Here is a 27,836-nt window from a genome sequence, read left to right on the forward strand (position 1 = left end):
TTAATTGAAATTCAGAGAAAATGTGTTTTTCTGTTAAAGCGTTCTGCATTTGCAGTTACAGAAAGAAATAATGCAACATCTCTTGTAAAATAGGCAGAGCAGGAGACAGTTTGGATGATTAAGGATTTTGTTTGGCATTAATATTGGAGGGCCCTAGGTATCTTCACTATCTGCACTTACTCTCGTGGTGATTTCATCCAGTCTCATGGCTCAAATACTACCTAAATGCCTGTTACCTTCAAATATTTCTCTTCAGTGTACACCTTTCTCCCAAACACCAGACTTATATATTAAGATGTGTTTTTGAAGTTGTCACTTAGACCTCTCTAGCAGACATCCTCAAACTGACAGGTCAAGGATGGATTTATGATCTTCTCCAAAATATACATTCTTCCCCATCTTGGTTGATGGTAACTTCTTTCTTCTACTGGTGCACACTAAACACCTTGGAGTTATCCTTGACTCTTTTCTTTCTCTTGCGGGCCATAACCAACTCATCAAAAAATCCCATTGACTACACCTTCAAACTCTATCTATATCCAACCCTCCTTTACTACTACACTGTGGTCCCAGCCACCATCAGTTCTCCCCTGGGTTACTACAGTAGCTTCTCAGCCCTCTCCCTGCTTCTTCCCTTACCCTCTGCAGTATATTCTCTGCACAACCAAAGCAATCCTTTAACAACAGAAAGCATATACTCCTCATCCCCAGACCCTGCCATGGCTCTCTGTTTTACTGAGGGCAGGATCCAAGTTCCTGCAGTGGTCCACAGTATTCTCTGTGGTCAGGCCCTGTTATTTGTCTGACTTTTCTTCTACTACTCCGCCCCCGATTCACTCTGTTCTTGCCCTACTAGCCTCTTTGCACTTCCTCATATACGCATGTATGCTCTGACCTTAGCACCTTTGCTCTGGCTTTATCTTCTGCCAGTATAAAGGCAGAATGGCCAACTCCCTTACTTCCTTCAAATCTTTGCTCAAATATCACTTTTAGAATGAAACCTACCCGGACCACTTTATTCAAAATTGCAACTCCTACCCCCAGCATGTTTGATGCCCCTCTCCTTGCCTGACTTTTGTTTTTTCCTCTTGGCACTTCTCAGCTTTATTATACAATATTTTTCACCCACCATATTGACTAACATAGGTTGTGTCTGTGTTCTCCTACTAGAACAAAAATTCTACAGAAGCAGAGATCTTTTTTTTGTTCACTGATTTATCCCACTAAGACAGTGCCTGACGTAATTTGCCACTCAAAAAAATACTTGTTGAGTTGAATAAGACTTTGTTTCTGTCAAACAAAGTTTCTCTTAGTTTGCTATTCTCCCGGTTCTTTCTCTCTCATATTTCATTCCAAAAAATGATTTGGAGTAACTTGCAGAAATGTATACTGTATAAAAAGAGTAACAATTAAAGATTAAGAAATTGGAGCGAAAGTAAAATAATGGTCATTTAAAAAGCCATAGATAAGGTTAGGTCTTTAGATTTGCTAGAAATTAACCATAGATTTGGTTCTGAGGAACGAGATACTCTCACATTTTGATTGGTTAAAAATTATTGAAAATTTTTATAAAACTTGAAGGACATGTCAAATGTAATAGCTAAAATGTGACTAAGACTGCTTGCTGTGGTCATATGCTACAAAAACTAATAAGCTCAAATATACTAAGCAGTTAACATACAGCAGTATTTTTCAGGTTTCAGTGATTCGAGGTGCTCTCTGCTCATCCTGTCTTGGAGAATTATACCTTTGCTGTTATGGGTGAAGTTCCAAGTTTTATTTATATTGAAAGTAAATAGTATGCATTGTTGGCTTAAATGTAACCAAGAGCTTCTTAAGCCAACGAGAAAATGTCAGACTATTTAGCTGAAGCAAGAAAGCACAGTTTGGGTTAAGAAGGACTATTTCATAAAACAAACAGTACTTTCTACAGGTACTTTTTAAAAATTAATTTAAATTTTTTTCTTTTTATGGTGATTTTTTGTTTGAGGAGTGTTTGCACCTATTAGGAATTACTCTCTTTTGTTGCTAATATCCAGTGTCTATAAAACCATCAAGTTTCAATATTTTGCCCATTGTTTTTGGTTGTTTCTGATGGCAAGCAAATTTAATCCCTGTTCTTCCATCTTGGCTAGAAGGGGGAAATCCTAACCTCTATCTGGCAAATCTGAATTTTTAGAGCTCATGCTTCATCATCTCCTAATCTGTAGTGTTCTGTGACTCTTGACATTTTAGTCCTCTTCATCAAACCTTCTGAATCCTTGACAACTTTATCTTATAAAGCACGGTGATTCTGGCTTCACTTACATGATTATCCAGGTTGTACTCAAGAGTTAACTCATTGTTTTCTCAGTATCCTAGGCTCTCATACTCTTAATATTTGACTGATATGCTCTATTATTCCTCAAGTTTGTATCTGCATTGGATACCTATTTTTTTTTTTTTTGTCACTTCAGATTGCTCTGGGCCTTACCTCTTACTCTAGTCATTGCTATGACCATTTCCTGATGGCTTTGCATGGCTTTGCATAAATGCAGTTGTATTATGCCTTTCTTCAGACTGGAAGCTTACCTGTGCTTCTCACTTTCTGTTCTGCTGTGGGGCACCTCTGTCATGGCACAGGGTGCAGGTATCTGCTCTGGATTCACATGTTCATAATGCAAAAATGTGGGGCAGTTAATGACTCTGGCCTTGATCTATGAGTAAGGTTGATCATGGAGAAATGTTTCCCCCTTCGTTTCCATGATTGACTCAGATTCAAGAGGTCCCTGGAGGATGGAGCACCAGCCACCCCAAAGGAGTGAATGCTGTGGCTCCCTTACACAGCCTTGGGATGGCTTTTCTCCTTCCCTTTTCTACTCTCCCTCTCTTATACTCCTGCTCTCTGGAAGCATATTTTTAATCACTTGAAAATAAACCTAAAACTGTCATTGGCACAATGCTTTCTTTATTCTCTCTTCTCTACTGATCTATCCTCTCCATTTCTTTCTATGCTATTAATAAGTGTAGAAAATAAACCTAAAACTGTCATTGGCATGATGCTTTCTTTATTCTCTCTTCTCTACTGATCTATCCTCTCCATTTCTTTCTATGCTACTAATAAGTGTAGAAAATCACAAACTGTCTTGACAATGTCTCCTAGTAATTTATACCATCTTCCTCTATCTGGATTCTTTTTCTGCCAGGTGAACCAACAGGTCATCTTGTGTCATATTGCTGCCTCAGGCCAACTGCAATGGCTCATAGCTGTAAGCCCAGCACTTTGGGAAGTCAAAGCAGTAGGATTGCTTGAGCTCAGGAGTTGGAGACCAGCGTGGGCAACATAGTGAGACCCTATCTCCACAAAGTTTTTAAAAAATAGCTGGGCATGGTGGCACGTGCCTGTAGTCTCAGTTAACTCAGGAGGCTGAGGCAGGAGAACCACTCGAGCCCAGGAGTTTGAGGCTGCAAGTGAGCTATGACCATGCCACTGTAATCTAGCCTGGGTGACAGAGAGAGACCCTGTCTCTACGGAAAAATAATATACATATATATACATATGAGAGAGACAGAGAGAGACCCCGCTACTGCAACCTTTCATGTCTTTGGCTTCAAAACTGGCCTTCTTCATTCTCTTTTTTAAAATTATTATTTCAAAATATTACAGGGATACAAATGTTTTATTTCAAGGATCAGTTTTGTTATGCTTGAGTCAGGGTTATAAGTGTGCCCTTCATCCAGGTAGTGGTCATTGTACCTGTTAGGTAGGTTTTCAGCCGTCCCCTCCCCACTCTTCCCACCCCTGGTTGATTTCCACTGAGTTTTGCTTCCCTCTGTGCACATGTGTGCTCATTGGTTAGTTCCAGTTTAATAGTGAGTACATGTGGTGTTTGTTTTTCCATTCTTCAGATACTTCACTTAGGGTAATGGTCACAGTTTCATCCAAATTATTGCAAAAGGCCTTAATTCATCCTTATTCACGGCTGAGTAGTCTTCGATAGTATACATATACCATATTTTGTTAATCCACTCATGAATTAATGGGCATTTGGGTTGATTCCACATCTTTGCAATTGTGAATTGTGCTGCAATAAACATTCAAGTGTGGGTGTCTTTTTGATAAAATGACTTATTTTGCTTTGGGTAAATACCCTTCACTCTCAACATGTATTCTTACCTGCTTTGTTGAGAAGGATAAGACTAAAAGATTGGCTTCCATGTTTTCTTTTTTCTCTGCTTCTAAATGTTTTTTTTCAGCTAATTCCTCTTCTGTCCCAAAAAACAAAACAGAACAACCTTTTAAATATCCTTAATCCACATCTACTTTTTTCCAGTGTTAGAAGAACAGATATCAGATATTCTTTGAGTTAATTTCTGCAACTGTGCCCTTGATTATATCCAGTCATAGCTTGTCAAGTCCTTTCTTTTTTTTTTTTTTTTGAGACAGAGTCTCGCTCTGTTGCCCGGGCTAGAGTGAGTGCTGTGGCGTCGGCCTAGCTCAGAGCAACCTCAAACTCCTGGGCTCAAGCGATCCTCCTGCCTCAGCCTCCCGAGTAACTGGGACTACAGGCGTGCACCACCATGCCCAGCTAATTTTTTCTATATATATTTAGTTGTCCATATAATTTCTTTCTATTTTTAGTAGAGACGGGATCTCGCTCTTGCTCAGGCTGGTCTCGAACTCCTGAGCTCAAACGATCCACCTGCCTCGGCCTCCCAAGTGCTAGGATTATAAGCGTGAGCCACTGCGCCCGGCCATCAAGTCTTTTCTTTACTCGTCTTCTCATGTCTTTCCTCAATTTCCAGTGGCTCCTTTTGCTGACTATAGCTGTCTTCACATCTTACCTGTGTAAAAGAAAACAAAACACAAAACCAAAATCCCTTTTATAAATCTCATCATTTTTCCTATTGCCCATGAATTTTTCTTGCTGTTTTCATTCAGTGGAGCATTTTTAAAGTAATATTCCATCTTGTCAATTATTTAGTCCTTCATCCCTGACAACCTAATTTCAATCTCTACCACTATTTGGAAACTACCATCTTAAAGGTCAATCAAAGATAAAATAATCATTCAAACTTGTAGCTTTTTCTCAGTTATAGTATTTGGTCATATTCTAGCATTTTTGAGTAAATTCCAGTTCTCAGTTATGGCATCATAAATATTTCTACCTGTTTATTGTCTTCCTGTGTATATTGCCTAATTGTTATCTTATCCACTCCCAGAGATCTCTGTAGGTTCTTTCTCTAACACTTATCTCATTCCTGTAACTTCCTTGTTTTCTGGACAGTAGTACCTTTTTTTAAGATGCCAATGAATTCCCACTTCCTCTTTGCATCTCCCATATTTGGAGAAGAGAAAGAGCCAGTCATTGTGATTTATATAAACCGTCTCATCCACTCCCCACAGCAATCTATATTTCATAAATAAGTAAACTAAGACGAAAAGTGGCCTAGTGAGTTCTCTAATGTCACAGAGTTATATAGGGGTGGGAACGATGACTGTGCTTGACACCAAAATTCATGTGCTTTTCACTGTGTAACAGGATGATGACTCTTAAACAGCAATACATGCTAAATCATCAAATATTCAATTATGTTTTTGCTTTTGTTTTTACTGAGGAAGGAAAGCAGACAAATACATTGTAGAAAGATTGTGAACCTTTAACAAGAGTAGAAAGAAATAAAGACTTTCTGATAAATTTTGTGTGATTAAAATGCTGTTATCCAGAAGAACCTCTCCCAAATTACTCAGTTAATGAGAGTTGTGTTATGTACTGAAGTGGGTACATATTCACTAATGTTTTCTTATGTTCAGAGTTGGAGTTCAGAGTTGGAAGTAGTTGGGTTTTTAAAAAAGTATTTGTTTCTAATTGGATATTTGTTGGTGCTAAACTCAACGATTAAAGAGAATCTTTACCTATTGGGCTTCAGAGGTAGCTTAAGTTTGATAACTGAGACAGAAGAATCTAAAATTAAAGTGAGGATCAATAGCAGCAGTAAGTGAATAGTGTGGAAATGTCCTAAGGTTATGCAAAGTGGGAAATTACATGATAGCTTTTAAGTATGGACTGTACTCTGGGCAAAGGATACACCATCATTCAGCAATTGCATACTGAACACTTGTTGATTATGTATCATTTTATCCAATTTAGACCTAATGAACTTGGTAGATGGGATCCCTGCTGAATTAAGGATTAATCAAAGTCTCATATTGCATTCTGTGCTATGTAGGTCAAGAAGTTCCAAAAGTGATGGGTATATGTACTTGGTACATGAAAACATTGACTTTCTTATCTCTCCTTCTGATTAATTCTCTAACAAATATTTATGGAATATGACTTGTGCTTTAGGGAATTTTATCTGTTTTTGAGTGGTAGATAATGAAATAAAAAACTTAGAAAACTGTTGCCTGCCCTTAAGGAGTTTTCTTTGCATTTTTGCTGATTTTTCTCAATTACTCTGAATGACAATTTTAAAATCAAAAGGATAAAAATAATTTTGTTTGAGTCCAAAGGCAAAGAAACTTTCTCCCCTAGCAAGAGGGTTGACAAAAGATCTATAATAAATGGGAAAAGAAATGAAGAGGCACCTTGAGGGGTGCAAATGACACTGTGGTTTTTTTTTTGGAACTTTCAGGAAGGGGTCCGGATCACCATTTTTCAGGAAGTTCAAAGGATGTGTCGGAAGAAGCCCATGTCTGCCTGCCCTGCAGGGAGGGCTGCCCCTACTGTGCTGACGACAGCCCGTGCTTTGTCCAGGAGGATAAGTACTTGCGACTTGCTATCATCTCCTTCCAAGCCCTGTGTATGCTGCTCGACTTCGTTAGCATGCTGGTGGTCTACCACTTTCGCAAAGCAAAGGTAAACCCAGGTACCCTGGTTATGATCTTCCTTTTTATTATGGTGTAACCACTTTTCTTTTTAAGCAAGTAGAATTTCCAAATCCCAGTTGGTTCTCCACTAAGCAGAAGTCTTTCTGTAATGTGATTGGACTAGAATATGAAAGTTATATTTTTTAGCTTTCCAGAAAAGTAGAATTAAAATGTTACCTTATTTTAATATTTTCTTCTACAGAATGTTTCCCCCTATTTAGCCTGAAGCTCAAGTGCCTCATTGCTTACTTAAAGGACTTTCCTTTACATCATCTCTTTGGCCTTTAGAGTAACTTATCTGTCAGCACCCAATGTGTTGTTAATTTTTCATATCTAAAGAACTTTGTTATGTTTATTATATTTTCATTTCTCTTAGGCATATTGGAAAATGATAAGTGACTAAACTATTTTTGAGCATGTTATACTTTGAAGAATGAATTTATTCATTACGTATGCTTGGTCTTGCCTTAGGGGACACTTCCCTAATGGTGATCCTGGGAAGACCTTATATAGCCTTTGAGAGAACCTGTTCTTTGGTTCTGTTCTGAGAAATCAAAGAGTAGCATAAGCATTTGTGTACTTCTCAGTCAGGGGTGGACAGAATGCTAAAATGTTCAGGGCAAAACTTTCTGGGCAGCTTTCTCCAGTTGATCACCGAATTAATTTTATGTAGCCAGTGTTGCGTTAGAATTTGTGATGCTACTATTCACAGAAACTTATTTGTGCCATTGGAAAGAGAAAAGCCTAGAGCTTCAACCTTTTCTGGATTCAGATGACCCCTTCATGTTGGCAAGGTGTATAGATTGGTTTCAATTATAGAGCTCATTGAAAGTATAAAGTGTTCCCATTAGAAATTAAAAAAAGAAAACAACTCTTTGTGAATGGCATCTATTAAGAAGCCTCAAGTTAACATTTTTTTTTAAAAAGCTTCTATTGAGATTCTAGGAGACTGTATCCATTATGTTAATGTTATAGACTTTAGGAGTTCTTTTAAATAGACAGTTTCATTAACAGAAACATGCAGCACAAATTAAAATCAAGCTTTAAGTCAGCAAGAAGGTACAAACAGGCACATTGATTTTCATTTAACCAATACTTTCTTTTGCAACAAACTATATGTTAAATTGTGTGTATAATAAAATGGTAGGCAAGTAGAGTTGGGAAATATATAACCACTGTCACTTAGATAAAATTAATTGATTTTTAAAAAGCCTGTCAGTGGCGGAACAGGTAGAATTGAAAGGTCTATTTAATCCACTGCTCTGAACTCTCTCTGATATAATGTAATTCATTTACACAGTGGATAATACATAGTTCTTTATGAATTTTAATTGATTTTAATCATTAATGATTGCTGTGCTAAACGAGTTTACGATACATAGTGGGTAGAATATTACATTGGATATTAAGAAACCTGAGATAGTTTTGGCTAGACCAATGTCTAAATCTATGTTAATGTTATTTAATATTGCCAAAGTTATTAACCTTTTGAATTTCCCTGGACTTTCATGTGAAATGTCATTTTAATGACCCACATCCTGCTTTACAGGGGTATCATGAGAATAAATATCTTTACATGTCATTTTGATGAAATTTCTTTAGATACAACCTAGTTGGAATAGTAATTAGACATTATCTAGTTTTCAGATGGTCATCTTTTGAAAATCAGTGACTTTTCACAGAATATCACATAATATAAGGAGGATATAAATTAATAAAGTCAATGAACATAGACCTTGTATATTGAGGAAAGGAAATGTTTGGTGCAATTTTCTCTTGTGATTTCAATTACCAAAAGTAATGGATTAATTGTAAAAGCAATAAAACCTTTCTAGGATAGGGATTGCAGATTTATAGCACATAGACTTTGGATTTGCTTTTCAAAGTTTTTGTGTGTCTTTGCAATATTTCTTGGGGTAAAGCAGGAACTTGATCCCTTTTGTAGTAATATTGACATTTTCCTTAGGAATTTTCTATTATATTCTCTACTCACTAATAATTAAAAGAACAAAACCCACATAATTTATCAATTTATATATATTTTGACAAGAAGAAAATTCAGTTGTAATATGGAAGTAGCATGACAATGGTGGGTAAGTGGGAACCAGATTGTTTAGATTCGAATCCTGTCTTGGCCCTTGGGTACTGTGAGACTTTGGGAAAGTTGCTTAACCTCTCTTTGCCTAGTTTTCTCCTCTATAAAATGGGGTTAACATACCATATATAAAAATCAACTTAAAATGGATCATAGACCTAAATGAGATTCAAAATTAAGAAGTTGTTCTTAGGAGAAAACACAGGTATAAATCTTCGTGACCTATAGTTTGGCAGTGGTTTTCTAAATATGACATCAAAAGCATAAAAGACAAAAGAATAAGTAATAAATTGGACTTCGTGAAAACTGAAAACTTTTGTGTATTAAAGGACACCATCGAGAAAGTAAAAATTTCTATAGAATGGCAGAAAATATTTGTAAATCATATATATGATAAGGGACTAGTATCCAGAATATATCAAGAACACACAGCTAAACAATAAAGTACAACCAATTTAAAAAGGGACTGAGTAGACATTTCTCCAGAGAAGATATACAGATAAGCCAATATACTTATGAAAAGATGCTCAACAACATTAGTCATTAGGAAAATGCAAATCAATCCCACAATACCCACTAGCATGGCTAAAAATAAAAAAGACAATCACAAGGGTTGAGGATGTGGAGAAATTAAAACTTTCATTCCTTGCTGGTGGAAATGTGAAATGATTCAGCCCTTTTGGAAAACAGTTTGGCAGTACCTCAAAGAATTAAAAATAAAGTATGATATGACCCAGTAATTCCACTCCTAGTATGTACCCAGGAGAATTGAAAATATATGTCTACACACAAATGTGAACATAAATGTTTCTAGCAGCTGATATGTGGGTAAATAAAATGTGGTATATCCATATAATGGGTTACTATTTGTCAACAAAAAGGAATGAAGTACTGATAGATGCTACAACATAGATGAACCTTGAAAACATGCTGAGTAAAACAGTCACAAAAGACCATATATTGTATGATTCCATTTATATGAAATGCTCAGAATAGTTAAATTCATAGGGACGAGAAGTAGATTAGTGGCTGTCAGAGGCTACCAGGAGGTAAGCATGGGGAGTGACTGCTAATGAGTTTGGATTTCTTTTTGTGGTAATGAAAATTGTTCTAAAATTAGATTCAAAAGAGTTCAAAATTAGTTCAAAAGAATAAGGAGTTGGAAAATATAGCCATGCCTGTTTGAAGTAGGTACCCCAGCTCCATAAATGCTCATTTACAGGCAAATACAAACACAGAAATGTTTTTATGCCGATAATCTTCTTCAAAAAACGTTTACTGTGCATTTATTTGTATGTGGCTTTTGTCTTTTTCAAGAGTAATTAAGTGTGCAAGTGAACTGCAGTGTATTTACCTATTTATTGATATCATCGGCCTTTCTAGGAAGGTTCACTTTTTACCTCCCACCCTCAAAATGAGAGAGTTATGGAAATCTCTCCTGGTTAGCAATTATGAAGTCATCAGGAATATTCAGAATTAGGACACATACTCCTTGTTGTGTTGTTATAATAGTAACAAAAATAGTAACAAAAAAGTTGGTAACATAAAAATTAATTTGTTACTACTTTTCTGGCTTTAATTTAAATAAGAGAAAATATTTCAAAACTAAAATGGAATAACCTCTCTTTTCATGGAAAACCCAGTCTCTGGAAGATTGTGAGTTGCCCAAGTAACTCAGCTAGGTTGAGAAATGTATGTTTTTATATTTTGTCTTATTCTGTCTAGCACATGAAATAAACATTTATACAAGATTAAAAGTATAAAAAAAGGATAGAAAAAATTAGTTGAAATCAAGGATGAGGTTACGATATAAAATGGATTTCATGAGGGCAGGGGTACTGTTCTAACCCAGTGCTAGAAGGAAGAGCTTTATTGGAGTTTTCTAGTAGCAATATCACTGGGAGAAAAAGAATGAGTCACAGTATCCCTAAGATAAAAACCAACCAGTCACTGAGATGAAATTAAAATATTCTTGGCACTGAATCTTGAAAGAAATATCTCCTGTGGATTCTTGTATAGACACTATTGTAAAGTGTAATGAACAATAAGCATCCTTACATGAAATAGAATAATAATTTTCATAGCTCTGTTTCTGTTAATTTTCCCAAATATATGCTGACATATGAATACTTACACATATTAGTAGCACAGGCAAATCAGTTCTGTAGGGGCATCACAATGTGGTCCTGATACACTATTCTTTGCTGGTGGATGTTAATGTAGGGATACTTTTAATGTGTCTAGATCACAGTTGACCAAAATATATATAGCACACAAGTCACCACTACAAGGCTATGGTAGATACACATGGTTGGTCCTTGTTCCCATTTCATTCAGAATAAGCCTTGGAACCGTTTTCATCAAGCTGGACCTCTAAGCAGGTTCTGTGCATGAAATCTATTTGCTGTCTTGGATCTAGAAAATTGAGAGGATTGCAAATCCTTCATGTAAATTTCATAAATATTATTGCTCTTTACTGAGTTATGGAAAGGTATTTACTGGGTAACACCAAACTTGCTGTTCTATTCCTTTTCAAGAACTAGTAGGCAGTTTTTCTATATTTCTATTGATTGTGAAGCTGTGTGCCGTAATAGCGAGCCAAGCTGGGGTGGAACTGGCATGCACTAATGGAGGCTGAGGTGAGGCATTTACCTAGACATACACCTGAAGAAAAGTGTCGTCTCTCATCTACAAGGAAACAACCTGAGGGAGGGCCAGGGAACACCTGGTTAGGGAAGGCACTTAAGTTAAAATCTGAGACTTGTTCCCTGCTGCTGCTTTCACCAATGCGTGAACCATATTCTTTAATCCAGTTTCACCAGAATTTATGGTAAGTTACATCTTAATTTCCTTTAGTGTGTGCACCATATTTCATTTAGGGCCTTCTAGAAATGGATCACTTTGGAGCTTAGGCCCCTTTTGTTTATATTAGAGTAGTTCTGTGAATTGACAAAAATAAACACATTGACAAATAAAAATAGGAAAATGATGTTAGTGTCAAATTCAGCAGCTGAATCTGTACTTCTAGGCAGCAAGCAAATATGCTATAATGGTAATAAATAATTCTCTCTTCTAACATGAAATATTAGGTGAGCCTATTAAAAGACATAAGATGGTAGAGAAATCAGTGTCTTTCATTTGCATCATTCTTCCAAGAAAGTCTCATTTCGAGTACACTTAATTGTAAGGTTTATCCAGGCCCCAGATATCAACTCTATAGTCATTAACTACTAACAATCATTGATCAAAGATAGGTTTAACATTTTATCATTTTAAATGACACAAATGCCATTATATTTTTGGGTGAGACTTGTGGTATAACACCTCAAAGAGCAAATTAAATTTCACTCTGCAGAAACATTTAGGGAACTAATTGCATGCATTTGTCCCTATGCCTTTGGTTAAAAATGAACTGTGTCCATAAACTGAATGATTTTGAGCACAGTGTGTTCTTCTAAGACAACAGCAATTTTAAAACAGTATTTTAAGGAGCCTGAATATTTTTGAATTTATTCTACATTTTTTACCAAATATTATCACAAGTAATATATTTTTCTATTAGTTATTCCAAAGAGAGTGTATGGTTTTTTACAGGTTAATAATGTCTAGTGTTAGTATAATTTATTTTTGAATGAAAATTTCAAAGAAATAAGATACACTGGAAGAAATAGTAGCTTATACCATTTTTGAAAATAATCTTTTGCTTGACTCATTCTTAGTAAATTTTAGCATGCTTTGTTTAATGTTCAGGAATTTGAAAAAAAAAAACTACTGATTTTGTTTTTCAAGTGAATGCACTATGGTTGGTATTTTCCCTTCCATTCCTGTAATAGTTCTTTTTTTAAAAATTAGAAGTTAACAAGAGATTTATTAATAGTAGCAATGCTAACTTTTGGTTTGGAAAATGAGATGTTTTAAATATAGTGTATGAAGTAACTTTTTAGCAAAATTCTGTTAACCTAATTATGATGTTCTAATGACTATTTTGATAAAGGCAGATAAGCATACCATATTTTTATTGTGGTAAAATAAAATTTACCATTTTATCTTTTCCTAAGTGTAGAATTCGATGGCATTAAATAGATTCACATTGTTGTGCAACCAGCACCACTGTCCATTTGCAGAACTTTCTCATCATCTCAAACTGAACTCTGTGCCCATTAAGCAATAACTCCCCATTGCCCTCCTCGGTAACCTCTCTTCTACTTTCTATTGCTACAGATTTACCTACTTTTAATACCTCATATAAATGAAATCGTTGAATATTTATTGTTTTGTGTCTGGCTTATTTCACATAGCATAATGTTTTCAAGGTTCATTGATATGGTAACATAGAACTTCATTTCTTTTTGTGGCTGAATGATATTATATGTATATGCCACATTTTGTTTTCCCATTCATCTATTGATGGACATTTGGACTGTTTCTACTTTTTGGCTGTTGTGAAAGATGCTGCTGAGAACATTCGTGTACAAATACCTGTTTGAATCCCTGCCTTCAGTTCTTTGGATGTACACCTAGCAGTGGAATAAATGGACCGTATGGCATTTCTGCATTTCATGATTTGAGGAACCACCAAACTTTTTCACAGAGGCAACACCATTTTATATTTCTACCAACCAACACTTCACAAGGGATACAGTTCCTCTACATCATAACCAACAGTGTTGTTTTTTTTTTAATGTTAGTCATCCTAATGATTATGAAGTGGTATCTCATTGTGGTTTTCACTTGCATTTTCCTAATGTTTAGTGACAGTTGAATGACTTTTCATATGCTTATGGGCCATTTGCATATCCTCTTTGGAGTAATGTCTATTCAAGTCTTTTGCCCATTTTATTTTCACCCAGAGTCCATGGCTTATATTAGGATTCACTCTTGGTGTTGTACATTCTATGAGTTTGGACAAATGTATAATGATGCGTTATCTACCATTCTAATATCGTGCAGACTAGTTTCACTACCCTAAAAATCCTCCATGCTCTGCCTTTGCTCATTTTTGAATTGGGTTATCTGGTTTTTATTGCTGAGTTATGGGAGTTTTTTATATATATATTCTGGATATTAATCTCTTATCAGATATATGAATTGCAAATATTTTCTCCCATTCCATGGATTGTAATTTCACTCTCATGATAGTGTCTTTTGATGCCCCAAAGTTTTTAATTTTGATAAAATTTAATATATCTATTCTTTCTTTTGTTGCTTATGCTTTTGGTGTCATATCCAAGAATGAGTAGCCAAATCTAATGTCATAAAGCTTTTCTCCTTTTAGGAGTTTTATAGTTTTAGGCCTTGCATTAGGTCTCTAATCCATTTTGAGTTAATTTTTGTGTATGATACAAGGTAAGAATTCAACTTCATTCTTTTGCATATGGATGTCCAGTTTTCCCATTTTTCCATTCAACCATTTGTTGAAAAGATGGTCCTTACCCTGTTGTGTAGTCCTGGCACCCTAGCTGAAGATCATTTGACCATAAATATGAGGGTTTATTTCTGGGCTTTTAATTCTGTTCCATTGGTCTTTATGCCTGTATTTAGGCCACTACTCATGCTGTGTTGATTATTGTAGCTTTGTAGTAAGTTTTGAAATCAGGAAGTGTGAGGCCTCCAGCTTTGTGCTTTTCAAGATTGTTTTGGCTATTTGGGGTCCCTTGAGATTCCATGTGAATTTTAATATGGGTTTTTCTATTTCTGCTAAACCACTGTTGGGATTTTGATGGGGATTGTATTGAATCTGTAGATCACTTTGGGTAGTTTTGGCATCTTAAGAATATTAAGTCTTCCAGTACATAAACACAGGATGCCTCTCTACTTATTTGTGTCTTTCATTTATTTTAGAAATGTTTTGTAGTTTTCAGTGTACAAGTCTTTTGCCTCCTTTGAATTTATTCCTAAGTATTGTGATATATCAATTTTTCTAAGTATATTTTATGATTTGTATTATCCCTTGATTAAATGGGTTCTGTCACATGTTATCTTCCATAGTCCCAATTAATAACAAGTCTAAGGCCGGGCGCGGTGGCTCATGCCTGTAATCCTAGCACTCTGAGGGCCGAGGCGGGTGGATTGTTTGAGCTCAGGAGTTTGAGACCAACCTGAGCAAGAGCGAGACCCCATCTCTACTAAAAATAGAAAGAAATTATATGGACAGCTAAAATATATATAGAAAAATTAGCCAGGTATGGTGGCGCATGCCTGTAGTCTCAGCTACTTGGGAGGCTGAGGCAGAAGCATCGCTTGAGCCCAGGAGTTTGAGGTTGCCGTGAGGTAGGCTGATGCTATGGCACTCTAGCCTGGGCAACAGAGTGAGACTCTGTCTCAAATAAATAAATAAATAAATAAATAAAAATAAAATAAAATAACAAGTCTATGATTTTCCTTTTGTACTTAGCAATTGCTATTTCTCCTTCATGCTTTCTATTTTCTCTAACAATACATGAATATAGCTAGAATGGTTAGAAGCCAAGACCTGTAGCATTTCTTATACTTTCACTGTACCTATAGGGGTATTGTAGAAGTTCCACACCAATTTACAAATTTTTTTCTTAAACCTCATTCAAGTACTGGCCAACTGCTATACCCAGTATATAGGATGATGTTTTTTACTTCTGTAGGTTTATAAATGATATTTCCTTCAATTTCTGTTTTTCTTAGGCCAACAAAATTGGTCTTCAATATTATCAGATATTTTAATTCTCTTGAACTAGTAAAATATCACACAATACTACAACAATACTATTTTCACTCCCCATTAAACGAATATGAATGAGAACTATTTTTTCCTTATCTCCCCCTTTCCCATTTTATTAAAGTGTAATCTATGGTTAGTTGCCATCTATTTTCAATAATAGCAATCATCAGTTTCAAAAAGAAAACAATTCTCTAATGTATTTTGAATAAATTATTTAGACTTCTCCCTATATGTTTGTTTGGTTTAATTGCCGACTTTCCAACCTTTCCAACTATAATTTCTTGCTTTTCAGTTCTGACTTTTGTCTACTATTTTGTTATTATGAAATATCAATATCCTTAAGTAGTTTGTTCAGAAAATGGTAGTTTTGTACCACTGTCATACCTGACCCCTGACCCAACAACTGTGGCTACTTCATGGCAACAACGTGGCTAGGAGCAGTATTTGAGGGTTCCTGTCTTTTTCTTTCAAAGCTCTGTTATTGCCACTTTATTTATCTTCTAGAATTGAACACTGTGGACAATTTTCAGGATGGCCCATCTTATGTCCTTTATGGACTAAAATTTTCCATCTGAATGCGTATTGACTTTTTCTTAACTTTTACTATCCATATATGGTTCTCCTTTCTTTGCAGTTGCCAACAATATGACTATACTCTCCAATTTCAACTTGAGATTTTTCCCGAGATTGGAGAATCTCTTGTGTGTTACTTCTTATATTACCTCTTCTCCTGTACCTCTTCTGGGCTTCTCTTTTAGGTCCTCCTATTACATATAGGTTGCATCTTCAGGCCTTCTTTGTTTATATTTTCATTGTATTATATTTGAATGGCTTCCTCTGCGATTTGAGAAGCAGCTCTTCCATGATTCAGCAGTATCCAAGCTGCTGTCCTCTATCTACATGATATTTTCACATTGAGCAACTGTTTTTAATCTCTGTACAATTATTCTGTATGTTTGATCTCTTATTTGTGAAGGTTTTGGGGACAAACAGCCTACATTAAAATACTGTTTTTTTTTTCCATTTTCTAGATGTATGACACTAAGGTTACATAGTTGCTTAATTATCAAGTCACTTAGTCTCTCTAGATGAGTTTTATCATATATATAATGGGGATAATCATGGTATATATCTCAAGAATCTTGTGAAAAAATTAAGGAGATAATACATATGAAGCACTTAGCATAGTGCCTGATACATCTTCAGTATTACTACTACTGCTGCTGTTATTATAGGCCTCCCTTGGAGATATTGTGAGTTTAGTTCCAGAGTACTGCAGTAGTCAAATATTGTAATAAAGCCAGTCACACAAAGTTTTTGGTTTCCTGGTGCATATAAAAGTTAGATTTACATGATACTATAGTCTACTAGGTGTGTGATAGCATTATATCTGAAAAAAAGTGTACTTACCTTAATTAAAAAGTATAGTTGACCCTTCAAAAACATGGGTGTGACTACACGGGTCCAATTATACATGGAATTTTTTCAAGCAAACCTGGGTGGAAAACACAGTATTCATGGAATGGGAAACGTATATACAGAGGACTGACATTTCAAATTGTGGGCCAACTGTGGGACTTGAATATGCAAGGATTTTGGTATACGCTGGGTTTGAGGGATTGGGGTGGGATCAGGTCCTGAAACCAGTCCCCTGTGTATAGGGAGGGACAACTATGCTTTATTGCTAAAAAATGCTAATGATCACCTGAGCCTTCAGGGAGTCATAATCTTGTTGCTGGAGGAAGGTCAGTGTTGATGGCTGCTGACTGAGCTGGGTGATAGTTGCCAAAGGTTGGAGTGCCTGTGGCAATTTCTTAAAATAACACAACAATGAATTTTGTCACATTGATTGACTCTTCCTTTCATAATGAAAAATTTCTTTGTAACATGCAATGTTGTCTGACAGCATTTTACCCACATTAGAACATCTTTCAAAATTAGAGTTAGTCCTTTCCAACCCTGCCAGTGTTTTATCAACTAAGCTTATATAATATTCTAAATCCTTGGTTGTCATTTCAGCAGTGTTCACAGCATCTTCATCAAGAGTAGATTCCAACTCAAGAAACCACTTTCTTTGCTCATCCATAAGAAGCAACTTTTCATCCATTCAAGTTTGATCTTGAGATTGTAGCAATTCAGTCACATCTTTGGGCTCCACTTCTAGTTCTAGTTCTCCTTCTGTTTCTACCACATCTGCAATGACTTCCTCCACTGAAAACTTGAACTCCTCAAAGTCTTTCATGTGGGTTGGAATTAACTTCTTCCAAACTCCTGTTAATGTTGATATTTTGACCACCTCCCGTGAATCACAGATGTCTTTAATGGCATCTAGAATCCTTTCCAGAAAGTTTTTAACTTACTTTTCCCAGGTTAATCAGAGGAATTCCTATCTATGGCAGCTACAGCCTTACAAAATGTATTTCTTAAATAATAAGATTTGAAAATCAACATTACTCCTTGATCCATGGGCTACAGAATCGGTGTTGTGTTAGCATGCATGAAAACAACATTAATCTCCTTGTATTAATACATTTTTATCAGAGCTTTTGGGTTACTATGTACATTGTCAATGAGCAGTAATATTTTGAAAGGAATCCTTTGAGCAATTGGTCTCAACAGTGGGCTTAAAATATTCAGTAAATGATGCTGTACACATTTGTGCTGCATCCTGACTTTGTTGTTCTATTTATAGAGCAGAGTTGATTTAGCATAATTCTTAAGGGACCTAGGATTTTTGGAATGATGAATTAACATTGGCTTCACCAGCTGCATTATCCCCTAATAAGAGAGTCAGCCTGTCTTTTGAAGCCAGGCATGGACTTCTCCTCTCTAGCTATGGAAGTCCTAGGTGGTGTCTTCTTCTAGTAGAAGGCTGTTTCATCTACAATGAAAATATGTTGTTTAGTGTAGCCACTTTCATCAATTATCTTAGCTAGATCTTCTGGATAACTTGCTGCAGCTTCTTGATCAGCACTTGCTGCTTTGCTTTACATTTTTATGTTATAGAGACAGCTTTTATCCTTAAATTCCATGATCCAACCTTTGCTACCTTCAAACTTTTCTTCTGCTGCTTCCTCACCTCTCTCAGCCTTCATAGAATTAAAGAGAGTTAGGGCCTTGCTCTGGATTAGGATTTTGCTTAGGGGAATGTTGTGGCTGCTTTGATCTTCTATCAAGACCATTCAAACTTTCTTCATATCAGCAATAAGGCTGTTTTGGTTTTTTGTCATTTGTGTGTTCACTGGAGTAGCACTTGTTATTTCCTTTAGGAACATTTCCTTTGCATTTACAACTTGGCTAACTGTTTGGTCCACGAGTCTTAGCTTTCAGCCTGTCTCAGCTTTCAACATGCCTTCCTCACTAAGCTAAACGTTTCTAGCTTTTGATTTTATTAAAGTGAGAGACATGTGACTCCTCCTTTCACTTAAACACTTAGAGTCCATGGTAGGATTATTAATTGTCCTAGTTTCAATGTTACTGTGTTTCAGGGAATAGGGAGATCCAAGGAGAAAGAGTGAGACTGGGGAAATGCTGGCTAGTGGAGCAGTCAGAACACACACATCTTTTATATGGGGCTGTCTTATGGGTGCAGTTCATGGCACCTCCCCAAAATTACAATGATGACATCAAAAACCACTAATCCTAGATCAACATACAGATATAATAATGCTAATGAAAAGGTTTGAAAGATTGCAAGAATTCCCAAAATGTGACACTGAGACACGAAGTAAGGTAAGCTGTTGGAAGAATGGCGCTGATCGACTTGCTTGATGCAGGGCTAACACAGACCTTCAAGTTATAAAAAATGCAATAAAGTAAAGCTTAATAAAATGATGTATGCTTGTACTAGATGTATGCTTATTATAGTTTCAAAGATGAAATATATTCTAGAATATCATCAAAAATTCAAATAAGATATTTTCTATATTTCTTTTTTGTTATAAGTCAACTTCAGAAACAGTTCCTCAAAAATGACGGACTTACTTTTTTCAATTGCACTGTCTCTTTATTTTTATCTTTTTCCGTATTAATCTATAGTCAAATGGAGGATGAACAGAGTTCTGTCAAGAATAACTCCAAAGCCCGGAAAGAGGGTTAAGAACAGCAGACAAATATCAATTAAAGATATAGCAGTGGGTGAGAAGAGTGTTGGAGGAAGGCCAAAGCATTGTTAGTGGAATCTGGGGCATTTGCTCTTTGGGCTTCCATCACTATGGAGGGAGACTCGAGCACCTCCTGCCACCCTCCTTCACTCCTGCCTTCCCCACAGCGTTTTCAAATTTGTCCTATTCTCTCCTTTATGTGCTCATTTATGCTGTGAGTAACCTTGATCCTCAATGCTAAGGGACTTGCAGAGAATTTGTTTTATTTTCAGGAACCAGTCACTGGTTGGACCATAAGAGTTTCTTTCAGTCTTCATTGTATCTACTTGAAAAATTCCTCATTGACTGATATATGAGCATCACTCATGGCCAGTTCTTACTGCTAATATAGATTTTTAAAAATTTGTATAATTTACATACTTTCAATTTTGGAAAGAGAAGAAGTTGCCTTTATATACCTTGCTCATACTTCCATTGTACCTGGAAATACCTACATTCTTTAAGATTTTATATCAGTCAGAAAATCTTGAACTTGATAAGAATTCTTCCTTTCACATTAAACGTTCATACCTGAGCTTTGCAGGTTTTGTATTGAACTGGCATATTTGCTCCACCTCACGACAAATTTTCTCTTCCAGTAGGGTTGGTAGTGATAGGCAATCAATAAAGAAGAATGCATTCAGTTATGATCAAAATGAAAAGGTATAAGGTGACAGCAAATGGCTTTGGAGTTATACACTTCCTACAGTCACTATTTAAGTTGGGTATTGTCACTTTACATGTGAATAAACCAAAGCCTGGAGAATATAAGAAACCAGTCCAGTGTTACTTGGGGAAGCTAGGATTTACACTTGGGTCTGTTTGACTTTACAACCCATTATATCTGTTAACTGTTGTGCTATACTGTCTCTCAGATGTTTATAATGTAATTTAATCTTACATTAAAAAAATAGACCCAGCTAACCTGGCCCCATTGAAGTAATCTACGTTCTAGGCCTGCATGAATTCCTTTTTCCTCATTCCCTCTGCCTCTTCAAAGTTTACATGTGTTTCATTCTTGCTAGATGCCTACTAATAAACTGAATATGTTAAGTTCTTCCATGGCACTAACTTAGTGGCTTCATATATGTTCCTTGGCATTACTGTACACTTGTGCATTTACTGATGTCCTTCAATGCCTTAACCCAAGGAGCAAAAATGTAATGGTTTAGGGGTGTGTGTGTGTGTGTGTGTGTGTGTGCGCATGCATGTCTGTCTGTCAATGTCAAGGTGGTGGTAAAGCTAAATATGAGGAAAAGCAAAAGAATGAAGAAAAATAGTTTACCTAAAGGGATCTCTTTATGTGCTTCTTAAGAAATAATCATTTAAATAACCTCCTACTCCATCTGGTGGCAGGAATACTAATTATGAGTTATGAAGAACAACTAAAGTGATTATAACATATTTGTATGTCTTAAGAGATATAAAATGCTTAATGTTTACCAAACTAACTCCATTACCAGATTCTCTTGAGGCACTTATATTTACTTATGTTTATTTGAATGATGAAACCAGTTACTTGTTAAGTATGCTAAAAATAACTTTTTAAAAATTGATGTTCTAGTATATGAAATGGCTTGCTATTTGAAAAATATTGTGAGAAATCAATCATTGGTATTTTTTCAAAATTCCTAGAATCTTTATTATCAAAATCCATCAAATATTATGTAAGCAAAGGACTTTGCACAATTATAAATTAATGCCTTCATTAACCATTTATTCATGAATATTTAGCTAGGCTTACAATTATTATTTTGATATTGGCTTGCCCATGAGAAGCTCATAATCTAATAAAGAAAGGAATATAAAGAAATGTATACATATAAATACATGCATTACATTATGTTGAGGTACTTGGCGAGGCAGTGGAGAATAGTTATTAACATAACAAACTCTGCAGTCCATCTATCTAGGTGCCTTTCCTGGCTTCTCACATGAAATCTTTTAAACCTTGGGTAAGTTACAACCTCTCTTTATGTTAGTTTACTCCTCTGTAAAGAAAGATAATAAATCTAATCTCACAGGGTTGTGGTAAAGTTTAAAATGTGTGGGATGTTTCTAAACTTCTTATTGCAGTTAATTGCCTATAGAAAGTGCTCAGTGTTAACTGTTAATAGGAATATGTACAGGATAGTCTGGGAAGACTTCAAAGAAGTGATAAATAAGAGTGTTAAAAAATGAATTTCACTGGTCAGACTGATAAGGAGGTGAGAGAGACAGTCCAGGCAGAGAGACATACATGCAAAGATATTAGAAAGCAGATACACATTCTGGAAAATTGAAATATTTCAGTATGAATCCTGAAAAACCTGGCTAAGCATTTTGGACTTTATTCTGTAGGCAGTTGAGATAAATTGTTGAACTGGCTACAGATATTCGGTATATGCATCTGGCAATATGGAAATAGGTTTGTAAGTCATTCATGCACTCATTGAGTGTTTTTTGATGGTGCACTAAGTTCCCAGGCATTGTTTACATGTTAATGAACAAAACTGGCATCATCTGTGATCCTAGGGATGTAGTTCATAATCTTGTGAGACAAAGATAAGTAAGTAAATTAATGAATATAAAATGTACTAAGTGCTATGAGGGAAAGTAACAAAGTAAAGTGAGAAAGGCTTTTAGGGTTGAAGAGATGATGGGGTTGGGGGGAATCTATTTAAATGGGGTTGTTTCTGAAGACTTCTCTGAGGTCATGACATTTAATCTGCACCCTCATGGATGAACAGGAGGGGGAGTGAGAAGAATAGGGGTAGGAAACAAGTTCCCCAGCAAGAGAAAACCACAGCTGTGAAGGCTCCAAAGTGTCAAGAAGCTTGGAGTGACCTGGAGCCCAGCATGGACAGAGAGCAAAGTGGGGAGCCAAGAGAGAGGTAGTCAGGAACCAACAGCCAGAGGTCTGTGAAGGTAGTCAGGAGCCAACAGCCACAGGCCATGGTGAAGTTTTATTTTATTAATATTTGAAGTTCAATCAGAAGCCACCAACGGATTTAAAGTAGGGCAATAAATTATCTCATTTATTGGGATCCTGTTCATTGGTGGTTCTGTTTATTGATTATTGAACCAATTTCTCTAGCTGCTCTATGGAGACTAGATTAGTAAGGGACAAGTGTACAAGTGGTGGGAAGTCACAGGAAGTGTGTTGAATTAGTCCAGGTGAGAGACAGTGGTGGTGCGAACAGAGAAGGGTGGCTAAATTTGAGAGACATTTGGAGATAGAACTGACAGGACGTGCTGACGAATTTGACGTGAAAGGTGAGGAAAAAAGAAAAATCAAGGTTGATTGTCTAGTAATACGGAAAAACACCCTACTAGATCACACCCTAACACCATTTGTAACAAATTCCAGGTAGAAATGCATCTGTTAGACTTGATGATTATGAAGTTTATAACAGTTTCTGAGAGGAGCAGAAGTCTGATTGCAGTGGGCTGAGGTGGACTGGAGATAAGAAAGTAGGGAATGTAAATAACAGCAATCCTTCCAGAAGCTTGGCTCTAGGGTAAGCAGAGAGAAGGCATGACAAATGGCCATGTACGAGCCTGCGGGTGGGGGTATTTTTATCTTTAAAGATGGGAACTTATATTTAAATTGTTAGAAAGAGGAGAGAAAAGTAGGTTGAAAATACAGGAGAAACATGGAACAGTTGATGGAACAGGGCACCGTGAACAACAGAAGGGAAGAGGCTGCTGAGTACACATGGAGCTGTTCACTTTGGACAGAAGAACATCTGAATCTTACCTGTGACTAGAGAAATGGTGAGGCTGATGAGGCAGATATCAATAATTTTGGGTCGAGACAACAAAGTTAAGGAAATTCTAGCTTGGGGCACACTAAAAGCCTAGACTTAAACATTACAAAAGGTATCTATGTAACAAAAATATTTGTACCCCCTTAATATTTTGAAATAAAAAAAAAAGAAATTCTAGCTTGAATTTTCTGGCTGGGATTTGGAAGAAGGTTATATACTGAGTATTCCTGGTGTGAACTAAAATAAAATCTTAAGCCCTCCAGCTGACTGAAAGGACCCCCTTTCGCCAAGGGGACCCCAGGAATACCCTAAAGCTGAGTTGCTGGCTGTGAGAAGGGAGGTCAGATATGCCTCTCATCATGCCCCTCTCCCTTCTTGGAGTTATCCTCTGTAACACATTAACAAACCTAAGACTGGGCAAGACAAGGCTTAAACCACATCTGCAGGTCATCACTTTATTTAACAGATCACTTGAGTCTGAATATATGTCCAGATGGCTTGTCTGTGATTAACAAGACTTCCTTATCTTAACTTAAAACATTCCAAGCCTTTAGACAAAGTTTCATTTCTTTACCCAATTACAAAGCAAAGAATCTTTAAACCCACCTATAACGTGTATTCCCCCACTTTGAGATGTCCTGCCTTTTCAGGCCAAACCAATGTACACCTTCCATGTTTTGATTTATGACTTCATGTGTAATTCCGGTTTCCCTAAAATGTGTAAAACCAAACTGTAACTCAACCGCTGCGAGACTGCTTGCTCAAGGCTTCTTGGGTGCGGCTCTTGGGGCCATAATCAACATATTCAGCCCAGAATAAATCTCTTTAGATTATTTTACAGAGTTTGGGGTTTTTTTCTGTTGACATTGGTCAGAGTTGGGTAGAGACTTGAGAAGACGGTTGAAAGTTTGGTATTGCCACTGTGGAGGAAAGAAGTGGGAAATCCAAGTAAACATGAGGATTGTTGAGAGCCCAGACCAAGCTGAAAAGCACAGAGGTTTCTCTGATTTGTATTGAAAGGAAAAAAAGGCAGGAAATTGAAAAGATAGAAAGTATTAGCATAGATAGTTATGTTAACTGAATGGTTATCATCTAATGAACTGCAAATATTTTGCAGTGACAATTTGCTTCTTGTCCATTTCTTTTTTCTTAAAGTGGATTTATGAAGTATTCATTCTCCAAGTTTCTCAGTGCTTTTACAGCATTAATATGTGTGACCATTAATTAATATTAGAGAAATCCCCAGGAGGGAGAGAAATAACAGTAATTAACATCATCAGTTACAAATGGAAAAATTGATGCCTAAATATACTCCTGAGGTCACACTGCAAACCACTGCTTACTCATAATTAAATGAACATCCTCCAAATTCAATGGAAGGAGCACATTTTATAAGAGTTCGGTGGGAATTTTATAGGTATATGGCATCTTGAGCCATTCGTGTCATAGGAGCTCAGAATATATTAATAGTTACACCTCAGCCCATCCTAGAAAAAACTAAAGTCAGAAATTTATTTCTTGAGTTTTATTTCCAAATACAGCAGAGATCAGCAAATTATGGCCTGCTACCTGTTTTGAAAAAAAAGCTAAAGACAAATATTTCATGACATGAAAATTATATGAAATTCAAATTTCAGTGTCTATAAATAAAGTTTTATTGGAATACAGCCACACCTATTTGTCTATATGTTGTCTCTGGTGACTTCACACTACAATGGCAGAATTAAATGGTTGTGATGGTGATGGTGTGACTTGGAAAAGCTAAAATATCTACTATTTGGCCTGTTACAGAAAAAGTTTCCTTGGCTGGGCACAGTGGCTCATGCCTGTAATCCTAGCACTTTAGAAGCCTAAGGTTCAAGGATCGCTTGAGCCCAGGAGTTTGAGACCAGCTGGGGCAACATAGGGATACCAGACCCCATCTCTACAAAAATTTTTAAAAAATAGCCAGGCACTGTGGTATGCACCTGTAGTCCCACCTACTTGGGACGCTGAGGGAGGAGGATCATTTGAGCCCAGGAGTTGGAGGTTACTGTGAGCTGTCATGCCCCTGTACTTCAGCCTGGGCAACAGAGTAAGATTCTGTCCCTAAAAAATTCTTTTAAATAAAAAAAAAAAATGTTTCTGTCTCTTAAAGCACAGGACATGCCTGGTCCAGTTTCCATTCCCTCTCTTCATCTCTTAGTATTTGCTTGTTAGTAAGTTTTCCAGTATTGTAGTGTGTCTCCTTTGCAATTTGGAGCCTCTTACTACTTTCCTGATTCAGTGTTTCTCAAATGAGAAGTCAGAAGCCATCCTTGAGGTGGTTTCAGAGCTTATTTATACCACTTCCTTCCCATCCTTGTATTTGTGTCTACTATATTTTTTGTTCTTTGGCATTCTCTCTTCAGCCAGTTAAATCCTGTGCTCTGCGGCTACAGGAGGGACAACCACAACAAGGAGTTATATGTTTTCTCTTTATGTTAGAGATTTTTAGAGATGAGCTGTCATGAAACCAGGGTGCTGTCTTATCTTCCTCTTCCCTGTCCATAAAAATCATGCTCTCTTTCACACACCTATAATTATATAACCTGGTTTCCTGAGGGCAAAAAGTGAACCTCTTCTTGGTAGGTTTCTTGTCTGCAATATTTAAAAGTGACAGATTCCCCTGAGGTTTCACCTCAATATTGGATCTGCACTTTTCCTTCGCATTGCCTCTTTGGTCTCTGCACCACAGATCGGAGAAAAGAAATGGACTGAAAATTGGCTGAATACAGGAGCCTGGACCACTATCTTCAGACTGAGCCCAGCTCTGCTTACCCTGAGGGGTGAGCTTAGGCTGTTTTGAGAAAAGACACTGTTACTGATCATAATTAGAGCTGGGGTTCCTTTATGATAGCCAGTAAGAGAGAAAACAAGGCCTCTCAACACCTTTATTACTTGACTGCTGATTGATGTTTACCGATGCAAAACATGGGTTCCTCTTTTCTCTTTCCCTTATCCGTGGTAGCACCCCACTAATGGGGCCTAGGAAATACATCTGACATGGAGATATTTGTTTCCTTTGGAAAAAGGCCAAATTGACGTGAGAAAGTTTAAGTTCAAGAGAAGTAGAAATCTCACTGACCTTTTTTATCATGCTTTGCAAAGTCTCTGAGACTAAAATTATCTTTGTAATGCTAATTAGCAAAGTGGTAATTTCTTATTTACAGAGATCCTAGAAAAGCACAGGATTTTTGAGAAATCAAATGTCTTTAAATTTTGTTTACCCATTCACATGATGTCCCAGTTGATCATTTCTCCATAAAATTTTCCTAAATCTAAGTATAATTATATACTGCTGAGGGCTCTTAAAGGGTATATTTCATTTTCCATTTCAGAATATAACATTCAGATAGGATCATTTTTGACATTTCAGTAATGTAGTCAAATTTTAGTTCTAGGACTCAAATTTAAAATAGCTTAGAGGTAAGACTCAGTCTCATTTCTAAAATATTTGGCCTTATTTTCCTTATGAAAAATAAGAAGGATGGGGAAGCAAGGTGAATAATAATAGCAGGGAAGCTTAAAACAAATAAAAGAGATCATAACCCTTACTTGCCTATGGCAGTAGAAATTTAATGCATAATTATTATGGCGATTATTATCCATATTTACTGTTTACTTACCTCTGTCTTTGAGCTTCAGAACTCTTTTTAACCACAGAATTTACTTTTCCTGTTCAGCTCTACCCCCTTAACTCAGCATATACAAATGCTCCGCCAAAGCCACAGTTCTGCTGCTCTGCCCTGGCTGCCTCGTTCTATTTAAAGGTGTCTCTGTATACCTGGTTCAATTAGTGATTAGAATAATATGTGCTGGCCATGCCAAGGTAACCAGTTTTCCTACTGCTGGCTCATGTGATTTGAAGTTCGCCTTTTCTGCTTTAGGATTTATCCTGTGATACTCACCCTCTGACTGCTAGGCTCTGGCTGGCCTATTTAGACACTATTATTAGACACTCAACTGCTGGCAGGTGACTACTATTTTCAATGCAGTCTCATATGCTCGGGCTGGGTGGGTGTCTCTTAAATCAATTTCAGAATCCTCTGTGCAACCTTTTAGAATTAGGGTGAGCAGACCCCTTCTCAGATCTTAAAAATAAGAGTTTGTTGGATTGGGGTCTGCATGCATGTATAATTTTTAAAAATCATCATAAGTGTTTGTGACATACCTCCAGGTTTGAAAATTATCTTTTATGTCTTTTTCTATGGCTGGAGGTAATATCTAAAAGCAGTTCTCCTCTGGGGTAGCAGAAATGAGACTTTTCTTTATTAATCTTGTGTTT

The 27,836-nt window shown here is 36.5% G+C and overlaps 1 protein-coding gene across 1 annotated transcript in view; it reads left to right on the plus strand.

The window, feature by feature from the left end:
* GPR158 (G protein-coupled receptor 158) overlaps positions 1-27,836 on the plus strand; it is a 352,568-nt gene that overhangs the window by 194,507 nt on the left and 130,225 nt on the right. The window contains exon 4 of the mRNA XM_045535100.1: positions 6,616-6,839. Within this exon, the coding sequence (XP_045391056.1) occupies positions 6,616-6,839 (224 nt within the window). The remainder of the gene's footprint in view (positions 1-6,615; positions 6,840-27,836) is intronic.

Source organism: Lemur catta, chromosome 1 (genome assembly GCF_020740605.2).
Source record: "Lemur catta isolate mLemCat1 chromosome 1, mLemCat1.pri, whole genome shotgun sequence".
Taxonomy (NCBI): Eukaryota; Metazoa; Chordata; class Mammalia; order Primates; family Lemuridae; genus Lemur; species Lemur catta.